Below are 18123 nucleotides of genomic sequence, written 5' to 3' on the forward strand. Positions count from 1 at the left end.
TTCACTGACAGGATACGTACGCCTTTTAATAGTAATGTTAGGATTGTCTTGTAGTGGAGATTCAGCCACTGAAGTTTGGTTTACTGACTTCACTTTATAAGCACTACTAGAATGCAGAACAAAACCATAGAATTATTTATATATACCAGCATTGTCTAATATGAACATAAAATTAGCTTTTGGTTTAAAATGCAAGCAATTAAAGCAATATTCATTTTTTTGTGTGTTCCTTTTATTTACTCCCAACATTTTAGTTGCAATAATCAAATTAATTTAGAAATGACATTTCTGAAGTTGCTGATTGTTTTATGATTAAAGAACCATTTGAATACCATATTGTGTTTGTATTTTCAACTAATTGCTGAAACCGTAACTCGAGTCCTTTGAAATGTAGTTGTGCAAATAATTTGATAATTTGGTTAGTTTTAGAGAATTCGCTTTCTTTTTTAAATGTCCATGCAGCGTCAGGTTTACAGTCAGGAGGTATACTGCCTCGATTAGTACGGTATTTTTGCCTTTTTATTTTTGGAATTTGGTGACGTGGTAGTGTGTTAGGTAAAACGAATGGTAGTGAATAGACCTTATTTTGGTCCAGCAGCACTGAAAAGTGTGGAGCGGAATTCGTACCACCTTGAAATGCAAACAGGACTCGAATGATGCCGCCTAGGGACGTGGATCTTCAGCTGATTTCATTGCCCTGGAACACGCATGTGAAACTGCTGTAGAAAAAACGAGAGCTGCTGTGGTGTCTTGGAAATCGTGGCCAGTTGACTTTATAAATGACAAAATCCTCGCTCACAGCGTCACTTTCTACATGTTGGAGCAGGGAGGATATTTCGTGACTATATTTGTATAATAAACATTCTGAAGGGTATAATGGTTGTGGCCGTAGCCTGTCGTATAGCGGCTGTCACCTATCGTGTCCCAGCCTGGTGTCCGCGGCCACGCCCCCCGCTTGATAGATAGCTGTGATTGGACAATGATTACATTTCGCGGTGGCACGATTTCAGCACGTGCTTTTCTCAAATGAAAATGAGCCAATACAGCAAAGCAAATACGGGCATCGCATTTCTGTGTGATGTGGCACGATTTCTTCGTTTAATTGTGTGTAATGCAAACCCTCCTTATTCTTTTTCTGGAGGGTAGTTAAATAAGATACAAAGTAATGGAATGATTTTGCTTTTCATTGTGTCACGTTTTCTTGCCCACACTCACTGAAAAGAAATGCCTCTTCGTCCCAGTAGCAACGAAGGACGAGAGCCTATCTATACATCTAGTGGCCGTATTTGTACGATATATTGCAGTTCCATCCTTCCTGGTTTGACTTTGGAATTCGATTATTAAATAGGCTAACTGCTCTGAAACGATCTTTTTCCATTTATAATAATAATAAAAAATAAGTACAGGAAAAAGTGATCGAGAATCTCAACCTTTCTGACATGAACGTAATATTATACTCGGCGTATTTAAAAGTGGGTGATCAGTACGACTGCGTATATCTACGTTGGTTATTTATTTTCTCTGTAGTTTTTAAGTTTTTGATACATAGCATTGCGGTCAGGTTTTGCTTTTGAACTGATTTGCGGAGCGTTTCTGGAATAAGAAAACTGAATTTTGCGCACAGTACTTGTGACGCTCCTGTAACCCGGAAAATATAAGAGCAGCCCGGATATAATCGCCAGCTTCTAAAAGCTAAGCGCTTGACTCAATTCTTGCACATACCTCTTGGACTACAAGTGCTTTCGGGAGAGTTATGTCCAAAGACAGCTTTCCATCTTCTGCTGCTAAGAACTGCCTGATTGGATCCAGGTTTGTCCCCGATCAATGGTCACATATGTCTTATTCTGTGATGTCTTTTAACACCAAATTAAATTGGTGTTTTAATTTTATGAAATGTGATATTATTTTATGTGACTGCAGAAGCAATCAAGCAGCTAGCGAGTTTATTATAAGCGCACCAGTTGGATTCTTATGGTTGCTTGAGTTTAATTACTCTTATCACTTTGCCTTTTGGAAGACAGTTTAATAAGCTTTTCACAATATAGGTATTAGTAGTGTTGTTGGTGTGTTATTGATTTAATGTTTTGTTCCCTTTGATATTGGAGGAAGTCGATTAATCGGTATGTATCAGTTGACTGATGGATTTGGCATCGATGTGGATGGATGCATTATATATTTGGGGTCCACACTCCCAAAATACTTGGATTTGTTGAATTTCATATTATAAAGGGTACTGTTAAACATGCTTACAGTGTGAATCTGCAGCCTCCTCCGACTGAATGTCCTGGGAAGACGCCTATTCAAATTCTGCATGAATATGGGACAAAGATGGGGAAGATCCCAGTGTATGTTTTGGAAAAGGAAGAAGGTGAAGCGCATCAGCCGACTTTCGTCTTCAACGTGACCATAGGAGACGTTACTTGCAAAGGTTTGTGCTTGTCTACGTCTGGTACTAAAAGTGTCGATTCATGGTACGGCAGAGTTATAATAGTACGCATGAATGCTGCTGGCTTGCACGATTGGAAGGCAAAATCCTGCGCTTCTCTTCAAAAATGGTTGAATTTACAGGGCATAATTTGTCTGTCTCCACACCGCAGGGCAAGGCGCAACTAAAAAAGCGGCGAAGCACCAGGCTGCAGAGGACGCCCTGCACATCTTACAGTCCGAATCGGCCATCAAGTGAGTCGCATCGTCTTTTTGAAGCGGTTTGTAGTATAAAAACCGCTGAATGCCCGTTTCTCCGTCTCTAAAGCCTCCTGTTAGTGAAGACGGAAGATAATGTGGCAGAAGTTGAGCAAAATGAGCAATCCAACCCAATTGGGATCTTGCAGGTACAGCATATGCATCTGCTTATTTTATGACGTTACTTATTTTTTTGTTTACCGTGATAAACAAAGTATAACAAATATGTAAAATGATATTTAAACAGTTTATTGTATGGAACGGTGACGTTGTAGTACAAAGGCGTTCCATACAATGTGTGTCAAAATACTCTTTTCAAGACCTGGTCATTTGAGGGAGTTGAGTCTGACATCACGCTTGCTCTGCTTCAACAGGAGCTTGCATTACAGAACGGGTGGCGTCGGCCTGAATATACTTTTTCTGAAGAGACAGGACCACCTCACAAAAAGGAGTTCACCGTGACTTGCAGAATGGAGTCCTTCACAGAGACTGGTATGTGGTCCATTGCACTTTCTGCTTGTTTGTAAGCGTTTTCCTCCAGGAACTCTGGCATCCTTCCACACTCCCAAGAACATGTGACTTGGTGAATTGCAGTATCTAAATTGCCCATTATGTGACTGGTTATGATGTTTTGTCCCATCACACTCTCAGAAATAAGGGTAAAAACGTGTACCTTTGCTTGTCACTGGGGCTGTACCCTCAAGGGTCTGCCAAGTGTATCCTTAGCTATAGGTAACTACCTTTTAAGGTACAGAAATGGACATTAATGGACATTGATGCATTAATGCTGTTTGTACCTTTGGGATGTTCCTCAGAGTCCATTTCTGTACCATAAAAGGTACAGTTACAAGGGTACAGCATCAGTGACAAGCACATTTTTACCGTTTTTTTTCTGAGAGCGCAAGGTGACCCCAGTCACACATACTCAGGCTAAAGACTCACTGTAACGATGTGCTGGATATATGGATATGGAAGATGTCATTTGTACGATGAATGTAGATTTGCTCATTGAATCAACACTAACTACTGCAGGGGAGTAATTATGTTACTCCTGCTGAAAACGATCCTTGTGATATTTTACACCAAATAATTTCATAGTGTCAGCTGAAAGACTAAATTTAAATGCAAATATCCGTGGCTTAGGTATCTCAGTTTGTACTGCGATCTCAAGGTCAAACCTAAGTCATGCCACGAATCGGTTCAGAAACATTATTAGGTGCTTTCAAATTGATGTTGACTCCGGGCGACATCCTGACGTCTCCCGGTGTCTATAGGCTTCCCTGCAGCGTGATATTTGTCATAGTGACGATTGAGATTTCAGAATAAAATGTGTTAAATGATGGGTCTGTTTCAGTTGTTGTTGTTGTGTGTCTCCCCACAGGAAGCGGAAACTCCAAAAAGCTCGCGAAAAAAACCGCCGCTGAAAAAATGAGAGCTAGACTCCGAAACCTCTCCAGCCACCCCGAGACGCGCTGGGTGGGTAGCGCGGCCCATGAGACCGCATGCGTCACCGAGACGAAGGCTATAGCGGAGTGAGAAGTGGAGACTGTATGGAGCAGCGTTTAGCATTTATACCCACGTGTGTCGCCGTGTGCTCTTCAGGCTAAGCCCAGTGTCTGGCTGGATAGCCTGCGTAATTCGTCGGGAGAGAAAATTTCCATGCTGCGAAGAAGTCCCCTCAGTGTCCCCAACACCGACTACGTGCAGATGATGCTGGAACTGGCCGAGGAGCAGGGATTTGAGGTCACATACTTTGACATTGGTGAGTTCTCCCTCTGGTTGTAAATCCTTACGTTTTTTTTTTGGGGGGGGGGGGGGGGGGGGGTGACACGGTGGGTTAGGACGTTGTGCTAGTGATCAGAAGGTCATTGGCTCACATCCCAGGCTCGGAAGAAAGATTTCAACGTTAAGCCCTTCAGCAAGGCCCTTATCCCCATTGCTCCTGGGACCTGCCTTCTCAGTTGTACTTTGCTTTGGATAAAAAGTCTCTGCTGAATGTATTTATAGTTTGAAGATCAGAAGAAACTAATATAATAATTTTTTTTTTTTTTTCTTCGATCCAGCTGTGTCGTCCGTACAGCTTTCACTGCTGGCTTCTCTGTGGACCAGACAATGGTGTTTTAACATCTGATGCTTTTATCTAAAGTGACTTATCGTAGAGGGATGAGTTACAGATTATAAGATATACTTGGGATTTGAACCCACAACCTTTGAATTGTTAGTGTAGCGTTTTTCTCATCGGGCTACGGGAGCTAGTTTAACACATCTGGTTTGTGTGATAGGCGAGCTGACGGTGAACGGGCAGTACCAGTGCCTGGTGGAACTCTCCACCACGCCCATCGCCGTGTGTCATGGCACGGGGATCTCCTGCAGTAATGCCCACAACGACGCGGCGCACAGTGCTCTGCAGTACCTGAAGGTGGTGGCCTCCGCGAAGTGACCCTGGGGGCGGAGCTTTGCCATGTGCTCATGGTCGAGTTCGCTCGACCTGTCCTCACGGTCGGCTTCAGACACGACGTCACTTTAGACCAGTCTCTGGATGACCAACATCAGCGGTCACTGTGTGACTAAATGCCTCCATCCCTCAACACAATTTTGAAAACCAAATACAAAATAATTAGCAACAATTACATTTTAATTTCTCAGAAATGTCCTATTTTTATTTTTTTTTTTACATTTTCTTGAGTTCAGCACTATCCAGTAATTATGTGGAGCTTAATTTAAAAACATGGGCCCTTTCATGAAGAATAAGTCACCAAAATGAAGTTCATTGTTTTTTTATATCCTTACAGCATCAAAAATGATAAAAAAAAATTTAGTGCTTAAATTTTAACCATGTAATGTTTAAAAATATTGATTTTTTTTTTCCAATTCCTTCAGATTCTTTACATTTGACTTTAATTACACTACAACACTTGAAAAGTGGTCCTACAGACTAATAATTATGAGGCATACTTCCCTACATGAATGTTTACTTCATTTGGTCTTTAAGTTGCTGTTTGGTAATGTTCAAACATATTGTAAAGCTTTTAATCAAATACCAACATCTATATTTTATTTCATGTGTCCTTCCCATGTTAAACTACCTTTCAAAACCAGTACCAAAGTCCATCATTCTTCCCAGTAATTACCATAATCATGTCCTTCAGAATATTGATATGTAAACCAGTTTGGATGTAGAAACCTCGGTTTCAGGACCCTCATAAGCCTATGAGTGTAAATTTGATCAGACTTTTCCATGAAAGTTGTCAGTGTAAAATTTCACCTGATCTTACCAGAGACAGAGGAGTAAATGTCTGTGTCACCTGCAGTTTTCCTAGAAGCAGTAATTAAAACTCACCAAATGTTAGTCAATTTCTAATATTAGGCACAGCATCAAATTCCCTTATACCTGAGTTTGTATGTTACAGCTGAACTTGTTTTCCATAGCAACATGTTTTCAGTGAGTGTTTAAAAAGTAATAAGCTTACAGAAACAGCTACGCCGACGTCATATATGGGTTCCAGCACAGAAACACAATAATGTTTTGGTTACCACAAAGCTTTCCAAAGCAATTAAAACAACGATGGCAAAAACTGGCTATTGAGGTTAAGCAATAATCCGTGTCCTGTGTTTTAAGAGTTTTCTGTGAAGTGTCAGTTTTGATCCAGAGTTTTCTTAACATTTCATACTTTATTTAATATAGGTATCCGTCGACTTCCATCCAACCGTGTCCCATCTGATCACATTTACGTCCGAGGTCCATAGTAAATAATTATACACTGATGGAGAGACGCCTGAAAGCGGGCGTAGTAGGCCGTTAGCAGGCATAGTAGGCCATTAGCAGGCATAGTAGGCCGTTAGTGGGCATAGTACTTTGTAATACATATGCACACAGTAATGTAAATGTAATGGAAAGCTACAATAAGCAGATATAAAGATACAGTACCTGTTCTGTGCTATTTTGTTACTTTAAATGAAACTTGCTGTACTGTACAATAAAATATTTCTGGGCTCCTACTGTCTGCTACCACGTGCATCTTTTAATTTGAGGGCAATCAGCACTTTATTTTTACCTGTAATTTAAGTGCAGTCTCTCTTTATTATGAAGTATTGAGAGTTTATATTTACATTATCATTTGCTGTATTGTGTGTATATTACAGTGCTGTATTTAATGTCTTGTCTCTCCCCTGTACCTGCTGAGATAGACCCAAACTAACTTCTGTGGTCCCAGTCCCAAATGAGAACATAAGTCGACGGATACCTGTGTTCCTGTGTATGAGTTTGATTTAAGGGTGTGCTTTTATTAGGTTTGCTATATTTAACAGTGAAAACCCCTCGAGTGTCATGTTGTGTAAGGTATTCTTCATTTTCAGACACACATACCCACCCACCCAATTCATCATTTACGATGGCGACTGATTATGCACTCAGGTCTGAGAGATTGTCTTAGTAATTTGACAGACTCAGAACTAGTTTGCTACCGAGTATGAACCCAGAACCAAGCGGCGCTGGTATTAAAGAGTCAGAGAGACTCCTGCTGTGTGTTCTGTTGCCATATTGTCTTCGGAAGAGTCGGGATGTCGACGTGTCCCAGTGACACTTCATGGATTCTGCTTTTCGGTAATCAGTCAGATACCTTCCTGTCAACCGCATGTCTACATCTGCTTTCAGGAAGCCTTGGTGCAACTATTACGTGTAATCATGTCGTGCATAATCATTTGGTGTAAATTAACTGAAAAGCTTGTAGCTCCAAATCCTAACTGGAAGTATGCAGAATATGTGACGTTTGAAGGAGAACATTAAAATATAAAGTTGTGTAGTTGGTCATTGTCTTGCATTCATTGCTCACCTTGGCAGAATTAGTTCGCTTAGTTTTACGTGATAGGACTATTTAAGTCAACTCATCGTTGAAGGTCAGCTGTTACGACGTAGCCCTATAGCGCTGGAGATGTTGTCGAACTGGTGATGGTCAAAAAGTCCAGGGCTAGAAACTCGAACTGATGGACCAAGTCAGGGTCCAGGAGCAGACAGAGATCAGGCAAGGCACAGACAGCAGGCGGGGCAGGAAAATCAGCCCATGGACAGAAAAACTGGCAATAACCAGGAGACAAAACTCACAACTAACTGGACAATCTCACACCAGGGTTCAGTAGATGGGGGATACAATAGGGTACAGCAAATAACCTTATGATCAGCACCTCGGGCTATGGAAGCAAAGTCCCTTGGTAAACCAGTTTGAATGGTTCTTCAGTACTGCAATCCTAGTTCCTTGTGGAAGGTGTGGCAGAAGTCCCCTGTAAAAGGAGAGGATCAAGGCAGGACATCCTGGAAGGCATCCCTGACAGTTGCAGGATCAAATCCCAGAATCAGCACAGTGCTTTCGCTGTTGGGCTCTTCACCTTTAACCCCAACTGTTTCAGGAACTGCCTGATCTGCCATTCAATTTTAAGTTGCTTTAGGTAAAAGCTTCTGCTCGATAAATAAATTGCAATTATATTAGTATATTATGGCATATGCAGATGTTTCGTATGTTTCATAATAGTTCCATAATAAAGACAAAACCTGCTGAATTGTTTTTGTTTTTATTAGAACAAGCACTGTATAGCAGCAGTGTAGAGTGTTCATGAAAAGATATGTTTATGTAGGTATACAATTGCACTTCAGAAGAGATCCATCAGAAAATGGATTAAATCGACTAAGCTGGGAGACCAACGCGACATCAAGTGATGCGCGTCAGTCTGGAAATTAAACAAGAAAAGAAAACAAATCCTAAAGAAAATAAGGGAAAACCTCATGTAAGGCATTCGCAACATTCACTGGCAGACTGTCCTTTTTTTTACATGCGTGTATAATAAACAGTGAGATGTATGAGCTGCCGGGTACTCTAAGCCGGTCCTGCGTACTATATACTAAGTGGCTGGGACGCCTGGTGCCTTTTTGCGTCATAAATTTGCGTGACTAATTACGACTGATGTGTCTCCGTTTTTCCTTTACAGTCTGCGGGCGTCTTTCCACCGAGGAAATCGCCGTAATAACGGAGCGTCACGTAAATACATCTCATGAAGGAAATCTCTATGTAAAAACCTAAGTTTGAGGAATAAGGGGTTTCGTTTTACAGCCGTTTTGTACCAATTGCCATTATTTCCGATGGATCACGTCCCGCAGACATCGCGTGTAAAATGTAAAATGAATGACCGGTGCCTGCGCCTGTAGCAGCGGAAAATGTCTGTCCTAATCGGGAAATCCGCTTCCCCTCCCTTGCACTAAATTATTATTAAACGGGAAAACTGAGGCTTGTAACCTTATAATATAATCACTTACATAACATGCTAACAACGAAAATGATTTCTACCATGCCCCCATCGCCCATCCCGCAAAACACTTCGGAAAGCAGCCCACTTATAAATGAAAGCTTTAAAAGACATATGGGTGCATGAGAGCTGCCTTTCTTTAGTAATCCCTTAACATCAGGTAGAAATCTGTTTGCTCCGTGTTTTCCACCACACAGTAATCGGTACTATTGCCTTTCTGAAAGTAAGGATTTACAGTCAAAGTCTGCCTTAAGCACTGAAATCCGGGAGTAAGCAATTCACTGCATTTAACGTGTTAAATGAAATAAAGGGTTAACTGAAGCCGAGAGGACGAAGCAATGGAGGAGTGATCGGCTCAGCCCCAGTGCACTGACATAAATGCACTGCCTGTAGCGTCTTTTTTTCCCTACAATCGTCTACACTACTGTAGCAATACACAAGTGTTACACTTCGGGGCTTAGTAAATGTGTTAAGGCACAGCAAGTTGAACTTCTGCACGAGCTACAACTTTTTTTTTCAGGCCTACATTTTGGTTTATTTTAGACAATGAAGAGGACAATGAGAAAACTGCGCTAAAGTTCTGCAGTAAGGACCATTGCAAGACTACCACTTTACTAACAAAACCTGCCCTCCCGCCTCCAGGTGGAAATTCACAATAAACGTAACTGAAAATACAAAGCATATGCTACTTGCCTTTACAACAGAAGACTTTTACACTGCCGACACCCCTCCCCAAAATGCACACACATTGTGGTTAACATACTCCTTATAAATACTGAAATTAAGATATGAAAATCAAAATAAACAACGTAAATTAAACGTACCAAAAGCGCCATTCCCTTACTCTAAATAAGAGAAACTTAATACGGAAACGCCCTATTTTTCCTTTTAATTAAACGACCGGAACAGTAGGCTATTTAACTTTTAAAATATATATTAAAACCTTTATTATTTAAGATTTAAATTATAGCTGTATGCTCTCTAGGGAAATTGTATCGATCTACTTAAATACCTACGAAAGTCGCTTTTTTTTCGAATTCGGATAATTTCAGAAAGAAAATGCAAGTGCCGGTCTTTGGCTTTTTTTGGGTTTGGTTCATCGAAAAATGTCATATTATTGAGCGGCAAAAGAAAGCGTAGGTATCTTGAAAATAGTCTGTAGAACTTGCAAACTGCCCCAAAGCTTTTCGTGTGGCTAAATTTAGGTTTATAATGGAATAATACAGGTTTGCTGCCAGGTGCGTGAGACTTAGTAATCCCGATTATTGAATTACATGCTTCATTTCCACGGCTTCTTCAAATATTTCATCGAAATCTTTCCATTTGAAATGTTCTGACCTTCACTGTTACAGTGCAGTAGGACGGTGATCACCATGATTACAAAATAGACTCAGCTAATCGTTCTCTATTAAATGGACAGCAGGTGGCAGTGTTCGGCCACCAGTTGAAAACGTACAATTGGATCCAATGTTTCGGCGCCATGAAGCCGCGCATTTGTTTTCGAATAAAATAAACAAATAATGAGGACGAGACTGTCCCACAGTGCATATGTGGTCTTTGAGGATAGCGTAGAACAGAGAGAGACGATGAAGCGCAGTCATTTCACTTCAGCATATGGTGTCAAACTATCTTGGTGAGATTGCTTCCCCAAACTAACACCATGGCTTGAAATAGAACGAGGAGACATTAGATCTTGCCAAACATCCAGGGCTGGTAAACATCCTCATGAGCAGCCAGCTCAGTGACACATGCACCAGTATTTATAAACTTGTGGTTATTTACCTTCAATAGCCACTGGAACGTGGGACCTAACACCAGTTAGATGCCATACACTATAATAATACAGGGCAACCATAATTTTCAGGGGGGGGGGGGGAGTTGTTTGTTTTTTGACTGAGGTTCCCTGTGTTTTAGAGGTGCATGTAACAATCAACACTCCAGGTACCACCAACAGCTAAATCATTGTATGTTAGCTACAGGGAGCAGTGAAAGAAGTTCACTTCAATTTCAATTGACCATTGACTATTTTTTAGGCTTCTTGACCAACTTCATAATCTTCAAGTTCTACTCTAAAAATAGTAATTTTCCTATACAAAACTGCTTATCCCAAGAGAGAATACAGCCACAATGAATTAACCATGGCTTTCAGCCTTGACCATTTCTAAAATAAATAAATGTGAATTCAAATAAATATGAATTAGTCCCCCCTAACAAATATGTTGACTTTGCGGTGTAGTCAACTAAGGTTAATCAGTTAGCAAAAGTGAAATATTTTACATAGTTATTAACATTTTGTTAGTCTCGCACACTTTTTAAGTCAACATAAATCTTACTAGTTAAAGTAGCCCAGTAAACATGCAAGGTAAATTTAGAGATCCAGAGTGAAATCTGAATAGTCAAATTCAAACGTCAGCCTAAATCAGTGCTTAGAGACGTCCAGTGGGCTTCTCAGCTAAAGCTTCCAGTGAGCTTGGTTGTATTGGGTCTGCTGAAAGTAATGCTGTTTTAAGGCAAAGACATGACAGCTGTTACAGCCTAGGATGGATCTACGAGCTTGGTCAGTGTTCTTTCAAGGTTGCTGGGGGGGACGCTTGCTTCAGAAAAGGGACAGGGCCATACTGAGGGGGGGGGGGGCGCCTTCAGGCTCCGCAGGTCTGGTCGTGTCCAAAACTCTGCAGTACTAATGTCATAGAGGAGCTTCTGAACAATTGTGCATAGGATAAAGCCTCTTTGTTAAGGCTGATGATATGTTGAGCACAGCCTTCTGGGGGACTACCAAAGTTTGGGGTTCTCCAGTTTGCTGAAACCGGGGTCTTTGCGTAGCTCCCAGTACGTACTGTTGGAAACCCACCTCTCCCTCTGGTTGGCATCGATGACCTTCCTGCGAAGAGATGTGTGGTGTATGAACAGGGCAGTCCACAGCTGTGTTTCCATTGAAGTTTTGCACAAATTACAAGCAAGTTTTCTGGAAGTCGACAGGGTTAAAATGTCAATGGGGTGTGTTTTCGTTAATGGATGTCATGCGAATGATACTATTTGTCGTCTCACCTCATACTTCAACATGGAGCAGGCTTATGTTACAAAAAGAATTGCTTATGTCTGAGGCTAATGTGTGCCGTTTATATTAAGTTCATATTGAAAATAGCGATGAGGAAAGTTATAGCTCTCGAAATGAAACATGGGAATGATATAGTGTCCGTTGCTGATAATGAAAAGATGGGTCCATTCCATGAATTATCTGTAACCACTTGTCCTACTTAGGGTCGAGGGGGGTCCAGAGCCTATGGGGAGGGAACAACTCAAGATGGGGAGCTAACCCATAGCAGGGCAGACTCACACACCATCCACTAACACAAGCACACCTATGGGCAATTTGGTGACTCCAATTAACCTCAGCATCTATTTGGACTGTGGGGGAAACAATAAGTAACTGGAGGAAACCCCATAATGACATGGGAAGAACATGCAAATTCCACACACATGTGACCAAGGCGGAGACTCGAACCCGGGTCCCAGAGGTATGAGACGACAATGCTAACCACTGCACCACCATGCTGCCCCTGGAACGGACCCCATGTGAATAATTAGCCAAACATAAATCACCCTGAAACACTGCGTTTGCTTAGCTAAGAGGACACTGGCCCCACGAGTCCCGAAAGAATTATTTTTGTATACCAGTAAATTATGTCCCATCAGTAATGTAAATTCAGATAGGTTAAATTTCAGAATGACCATACATAACTGTAAATACTAAAGTACTTTTTTTGAGACTCGCCACAGAAACCATCACATGCGAACTTTTTTTTTTTTTGAGGGCTTTTCCAAAGCCTGAGATTTTTGGTTAGCATCCTCAGAATGTTCCTGCCTAAATATTGCGCAATCACTAATATAAAGGAAGACTGTAAGGACTTCCAGGCATCTGTAATGGGATGGCTGAGCTAGCCTGGCCCCAGCTTTCAGCCTTAATGGGAAGGACCTGTTCTGGAAATGCCTATGCTAACTGTGGTCTCAGATGTGACCCTAGATCTTCACAATGTATAGAGGTGTCACTTGAGATGACCTCTGATTTGACTGTAGTTGTGTACTCTAGTTCTCTACACTTCTTAAATATCTTCACTACAGTTCCACGGAAAACAGGACTCACTTGAAGAAGTGAGGCTGGTGTTTGACGTTATTTTCTTCCTGCCACTTTCTCCTGGTCCTCTGCAGGTCCTCAATGCGCTGTTTCTCTGTGGCTGCCAGATCTACTTTTCCCTCCTCCAAGTACCTGTGTGGCAAAAGAACCAGTTCATGCATTTCCTCCATCCATCCATCCATCCATCCTTCCATCCATCTTCTATACCCACTTCTAGAGATTAAACAAAATCTTCATTTACGCAGCACATTAGAAACTAATTCCACAAAACACCTCTAAACCTTAGACTCCCATATCTACATTTTGGTGAAATTCTGTGGTAAATAAAGCGTGATTCTTCATGGTTTGAAATCTAGAATTTTATTTTGGATTTCAAATACCCGCTAGACAAAGAAGAAAAAGGAGTCCACTGTTCAAACGGAGTTCAGCCTCTATTGGAAAAATCATGACAGTTGTGTAGTGTTTTTTTCGAACCTAGAGATGGCAGCATTGTACACACAGTACGTTACTAATGTAGGCAAAAACCTAGAAGTGGCTTTCAGCTGTAAAGTCAAACTTAACGTACCTCTGATCAGGGCGGAAACGTGCATCAGTAGTAGGCAGCAGGTCTTTCATCTCAGGACAGAGTTCATTGAGTTCGATTGCAAACCTGGTAAATCCGTAGTACAGCTCATAGTCGGTGGGCATGGATCCTAGAGGAGGGGATTTTATTTATTTTATTTATGTATATTTAGGAGCAATTTTTAAAAAACCTTATAATAGGGATTTCCAACTCCACCTATTTGTACCATAGGATAAATCCGTATATGCGGTATGTGAAGAGATTGGACTTCAAATCATACCATTATTACATGACCTGACAGGGTGAGAAATTATTCTAAATATACTAGTCATTTATTAAGGCTGCTGCTTTATTTTATAGTACTGAGGGAGCAGAAGTCCATTGACTGGTATCTCATAAATTCTTTCATGAGATTTATGAAAAGGGGGTTGGCGTATTTGCGCAGATACCCAGCCAGAATAATTCTCTATGCATTATGAGCCTCTTGTTGCTTAGCAGTGTGTATGCAGTTGGTGTGGTCCGTGGAGTAGGGCGTGGCCCAGTGGACGCGCAGTGATGCACTGCATTTGGGAGGGTTCTAGCCCGTTCGTCCCCAAGGCCTCAGTGGTACCTGGCCTCCAGATGCACTTGGCTGAGGGGGGCACACCGCAGTACAGGCCCTCATGCCACTTGCCAAACAACCGATGTACCACTTTCCCTTCGTGGTCCATGATGAAGCCCTGGACCTCATTAACGTTCGAGCTCCAGTAGTTCCCCTGAGAGACAGCAACAAGCAAGTAAGAACAGGCCCGAGACGACGCCTCATTCACTTATACTGCACGCAAAAAGCGGTAATTAAAATCGGCACAGCATTGTCACTTTTTATACAGCAGTGAAAAGTTGATGAGCTATTTAGTGCCGGCCACGGTTCCCTGGAGATAGAACATCAATGGGAAATCGAGCCGTCCGATTGGCTGGTACCTTGACGAACGTTAGCTTGCAGATGCAGGCGGTGCTTCTGGTGTTCCTGATGGTGATTTCCCCGTAGTGCTCGATCCACCTCCGCCCGCTGAGAATGTTGTGTATACAGGTGGTGACTTTGTTCCACTCATAGAGGTCACCAAACCTGAAGGGTACAGCACTCACCTTCAAGACATGGCTCATGTGTGACATAAAGAACCAAAAAGCTTTGCACCGGTCGTGTCTATACTATACTATACAGTAAGAGGCTTGGTGCATTTCTGAGACCAGAGGTGAAATCTGCATCCAGTGCTCGGCCCTAGGCCGTTTTTGGGGCCCACAGACAATGAGGAATTTCAAAAGGATTAAGATTTGTGAACCGAACACACTTTCCTCCCCGGTACAGCAACAGTTCCACATGCTTCCAAAGTGAAGCACAAAAGTCATTGCTGGCTGCGTCTCGGAGTGGCGTAATGAGACTGGCCGGGTGTCACCCACCACCACTGGGTGGCTAAATGGGTTATGCCCAGCTGGTGAGTCCTCAAGAGGAGGGTGGATAGCAGGTTCGAGGAGGATTAGGTTACTTAGAGGAAACAGAAATGGGGGCATGAGGCCTGTATGCTGGGGAGGAAAGCACGGTGCCCGGCCGGTTTACCTCGGTAACATGACGTTCACCGTCCCGACCGGCAGGATTTCCATAGATTTCCCCCAAAACTTGTTTTTCCATCTGACGTCTGAAAGCCAACAGTGACAAGCGATTCTACTTAAAGCCAAAGCACACCTGTATCCAGACCCGCTTTCCGTGATGGGATTAAAACCGTTTCTGATTTTTGTGTCCTCTAAAAGTGAACGCCACGGTGCACAGGATAAAAATTAATTTGACATAATTTCATAAAGTCAAGACATTACACAAGACCCCGCCTTCTAACATGAGGATTACGTCATGATACCGAAAGGAGTCTTTAGCAAGCTAGCAAGGCATGTCGATGTAAGGTAATTATGCTATTTATGGTGTCTTGACCTACCTTGCCAGAAGGTGAACTTTTTGGATTCACAGTGACAAGCAGAGATGGGTGGATGGTGGCTCACCTTGAAAATAAAAAGTAGATACAGCAAAAATATATAGTATGTAGTAAAAAAGGATTTATTTTTGGATTTACCTCATCACCATAGAAGTTCAGCTCAGTGTGAAACGGAATGAAAAGGTCTTGCCTTTACAAGCAATCTCCGCTTTACTGCGCTACACGAGTTTTGGCCGGCATAGTTTATTCGGGTCCGTAAAGAGGTCTTAATCGCCCAAGGGACTGCTTCAGCACAGAGAAGCCAGCTCCGAATGTCAGAGAAGATGAGAAAGGGCACATCGCAGAACTCCTAATGTTCCAGATGTGACAGTACAGATTTGCACCATGTTATTCAGAACAAGCAGAAGCAATATCAAAAGGAGGAGTTATCTATCTTCATCTGCGGTGTGAGGCAGCCAAGATATGGCTGCAATAACAGAGATGTCAGCAGCGCTTGAGCCAAGCGCGGGACGTAAAGCGCAGCTGGGACTGAAGTAGAGCTTCTTTCAAAAGAACAAGGACATGAGAGGGACAGGAAGGCCTCGAGGGATTTGGCTTCTGTAGATAGAGATGGTAGCTGGAGAAGGGCATTCTGGGAATGAAAACTAAAGGCCCCAGGCCTGAGAAACATGTTGCAAATCTGTATTCTTGAAGGGTAATTAAATGAGATTTGAAGGCCGGGAGTTTCATGCAAATTAACGACCAAAAAATAAAAACACTCCCAAAACTGATATTTAAATTAAACTTTTTTTTTCCAAAATAAAGTCATTCACAGATCAAACAAACTACCTAAAATAATCATACGTTTACAAATGTTCTCAAATAATTCCAGCCTTTGGGCGAAAGAAACACATTAAAAATAGCCGTATTTGTTCCTGGATGGTAGCTGACGTCACATCATACCTGCTCGGAAAAAAAGCGGAGTCCCTTGTCTTCTCGTATGCATTCGTAGGTCTCGCCAAGCAGAGGGTTGAACGGCTTACTTCCTGCTCTGTAGTAGGTGGACGAATACCCAGAGACTGCAAAAGCAGCAACAATGACCTTGAGGAGAACAAACCAGTCATTACTTCAGCATACAAATCAACCACAGGGGGAAAAAAAAAAACATGCCGAACATACGTGGAACTCGCTACTCCAGAACCAAAGGCTTGGAAAGCATCCTAATGCCCGGGACATTATAGTCCTCAATGGCTATGGCTCCCTCAGCTGGATGCTACCAATAACGTTTATGTGCGGCTCGAAGGAATCACCGAAACCAGCCGTGCTTGTTATGTTACACAAGCTACAAAGAGCAGGAGTCACGTAATTGTTCTCCTAGAATGGTAGTATGAGAAAGGCGACATCAGTCATGCGGGCGGGAGCGTTGGCTTACAAGTGTCAGAGGGTAATAAAACCGACGGCTTGAAAATGGAGGGCTCTCGAAAATAAGCGCACGCCTTCGTGTTTTTGAAGGAAGGGAACTAAGTGTATAGTATAGAAAGCTGCTGACAAGACCTATTAAGGAATGAAAGGGAGCTTCCAAGGGGCTTGGCTCGTAAAATCTGCCACGGCGCACAATCGCTCAACTGTGAGGAGGAATTCTGGTGGAATGTAACCGGAATCGCTCTGCGCCAGAGAAAAAAGGGGGAGAAGGGTTTCTCTTGACCAGTGAACTTCTTGCTCACTGCCTGAAAGGCTCCTAACAGCCCTTCGGCTGCTCAGTGTTATGTCACTGTAAGTGAAAACGTTGCAACTGGAAACGTATAAAGACAACAATACTCTTGAAGGGGAAGTGGGTTGTCAGAGTGAGCTCCCTCTGCTGGTTGTTGGAGGAAGGAACAAATGTAATGCAGAGCTGAAAGGTGTAACCCGGGTAAATGTGCAAATCTTTGACAGAGCGCCACTTGCTGACAATATCCTGAGGCTATATGTGTCAGGGGTCAGCTTGACAATCTCAGGGGTCACCTGGGCTTGTGTGTTTCCAGCTTTCTCTCAGGAGCAAAAACAGCCAGGGTGTTTGGAGCGTTTATAAATCTCGTCTAAAATTCATCTTCCACCTACCATATTAAATCTCTCAAACTGTATTTTTAGAGAAGTTTTAATAATGCCAAGTTTCGCGTTTACCGCATCATACCCTTAGAAGGAGAGTCAGCACTAGGGGCGTACCATAAGTTAATTTGTGATGCGTACTGGGAACGTACCATTCTCTCGTAGGGGTCCTCGGTTTCGGCCGCCTTGTCCAGCAGCTCACTGTATTCCAGCTCCTCGCACATGTGCTGCAGGGTATTGAGCGGCTCATTCAGCTCCACTGGCATGGACACCTTCGATAGGTCCTTCCCAATGTTGTTCCTCAAGATATTCCACAGGTTAATGTTAGTGGTGTCGGGGGAGGGGGCGGGGAGGCATGTGCGGCGTCCATTTCGGAAGGCCCCGCCTCCCAAATCGCCGTTGAGCACTGCAAACAGCAGGAT

At 42.5% G+C, this 18123-nt stretch overlaps 2 protein-coding genes across 8 annotated transcripts in view; one reads left to right on the forward strand and one right to left on the reverse strand.

Moving 5' to 3' along the window:
- Positions 1-1663: 1663 nt before the first annotated feature.
- On the forward strand, positions 1664-6681 carry prkra (protein kinase, interferon-inducible double stranded RNA dependent activator). Of its 4 annotated transcripts, none has more exons than XM_048978468.1 (8): positions 1664-1809; positions 2253-2428; positions 2598-2679; positions 2753-2831; positions 3057-3174; positions 4064-4158; positions 4285-4444; positions 4965-6681. In XM_048978468.1, exons 1-8 carry the CDS (start codon positions 1754-1756, stop codon positions 5120-5122), a joined length of 924 nt encoding a protein of 307 aa, XP_048834425.1. In that variant the 5' UTR covers positions 1664-1753; the 3' UTR covers positions 5123-6681. The 4 variants fall into 4 exon arrangements, with proteins under 4 accessions (XP_048834425.1, XP_048834427.1, XP_048834429.1 ...); XM_048978470.1 differs by having other exon boundaries at positions 1682-1809; positions 2266-2428; XM_048978472.1 differs by lacking the exon at positions 1664-1809 and adding an exon at positions 1942-2120 and having other exon boundaries at positions 2266-2428.
- Positions 6682-8231: 1550 nt separating this feature from the next.
- The window catches only part of osbpl6 (oxysterol binding protein-like 6), a 39694-nt gene continuing 29802 nt past the window's right edge, over positions 8232-18123 (reverse strand). For all 4 annotated transcript variants that reach the window (XM_048978466.1, XM_048978464.1, XM_048978467.1 and 1 more), the window contains 9 exons: positions 17854-18107; positions 16577-16714; positions 15638-15701; positions 15268-15346; positions 14634-14778; positions 14284-14428; positions 13677-13803; positions 13121-13243; positions 8232-11857 (listed from right to left, as the gene is read on the reverse strand). In XM_048978466.1, the coding sequence (XP_048834423.1) occupies positions 11749-11857; positions 13121-13243; positions 13677-13803; positions 14284-14428; positions 14634-14778; positions 15268-15346; positions 15638-15701; positions 16577-16714; positions 17854-18107 (1184 nt within the window). In that variant the 3' untranslated portion in view covers positions 8232-11748. The remainder of the gene's footprint in view (positions 11858-13120; positions 13244-13676; positions 13804-14283; positions 14429-14633; positions 14779-15267; positions 15347-15637; positions 15702-16576; positions 16715-17853; positions 18108-18123) is intronic.

The sequence above is a fragment of the Brienomyrus brachyistius genome, chromosome 16 (assembly GCF_023856365.1).
Source record: "Brienomyrus brachyistius isolate T26 chromosome 16, BBRACH_0.4, whole genome shotgun sequence".
Classification (NCBI taxonomy): domain Eukaryota; kingdom Metazoa; phylum Chordata; class Actinopteri; order Osteoglossiformes; family Mormyridae; genus Brienomyrus; species Brienomyrus brachyistius.

Excerpts from the sequence above, each read along its gene's own strand:
- prkra (XM_048978468.1), top strand. The coding sequence starts at position 1,754 with ATGTCCAAAGACAGCTTTCCATCTTCTGCTGCTAAGAACTGCCTGATT. Across the intron at positions 2,429-2,597 it reads AGGAGACGTTACTTGCAAAG|GGCAAGGCGCAACTAAAAAA; the intron begins GTTTGTGCTTGT and ends TCCACACCGCAG. Across the intron at positions 4,445-4,964 it reads GGTCACATACTTTGACATTG|GCGAGCTGACGGTGAACGGG; the intron begins GTGAGTTCTCCC and ends TTTGTGTGATAG.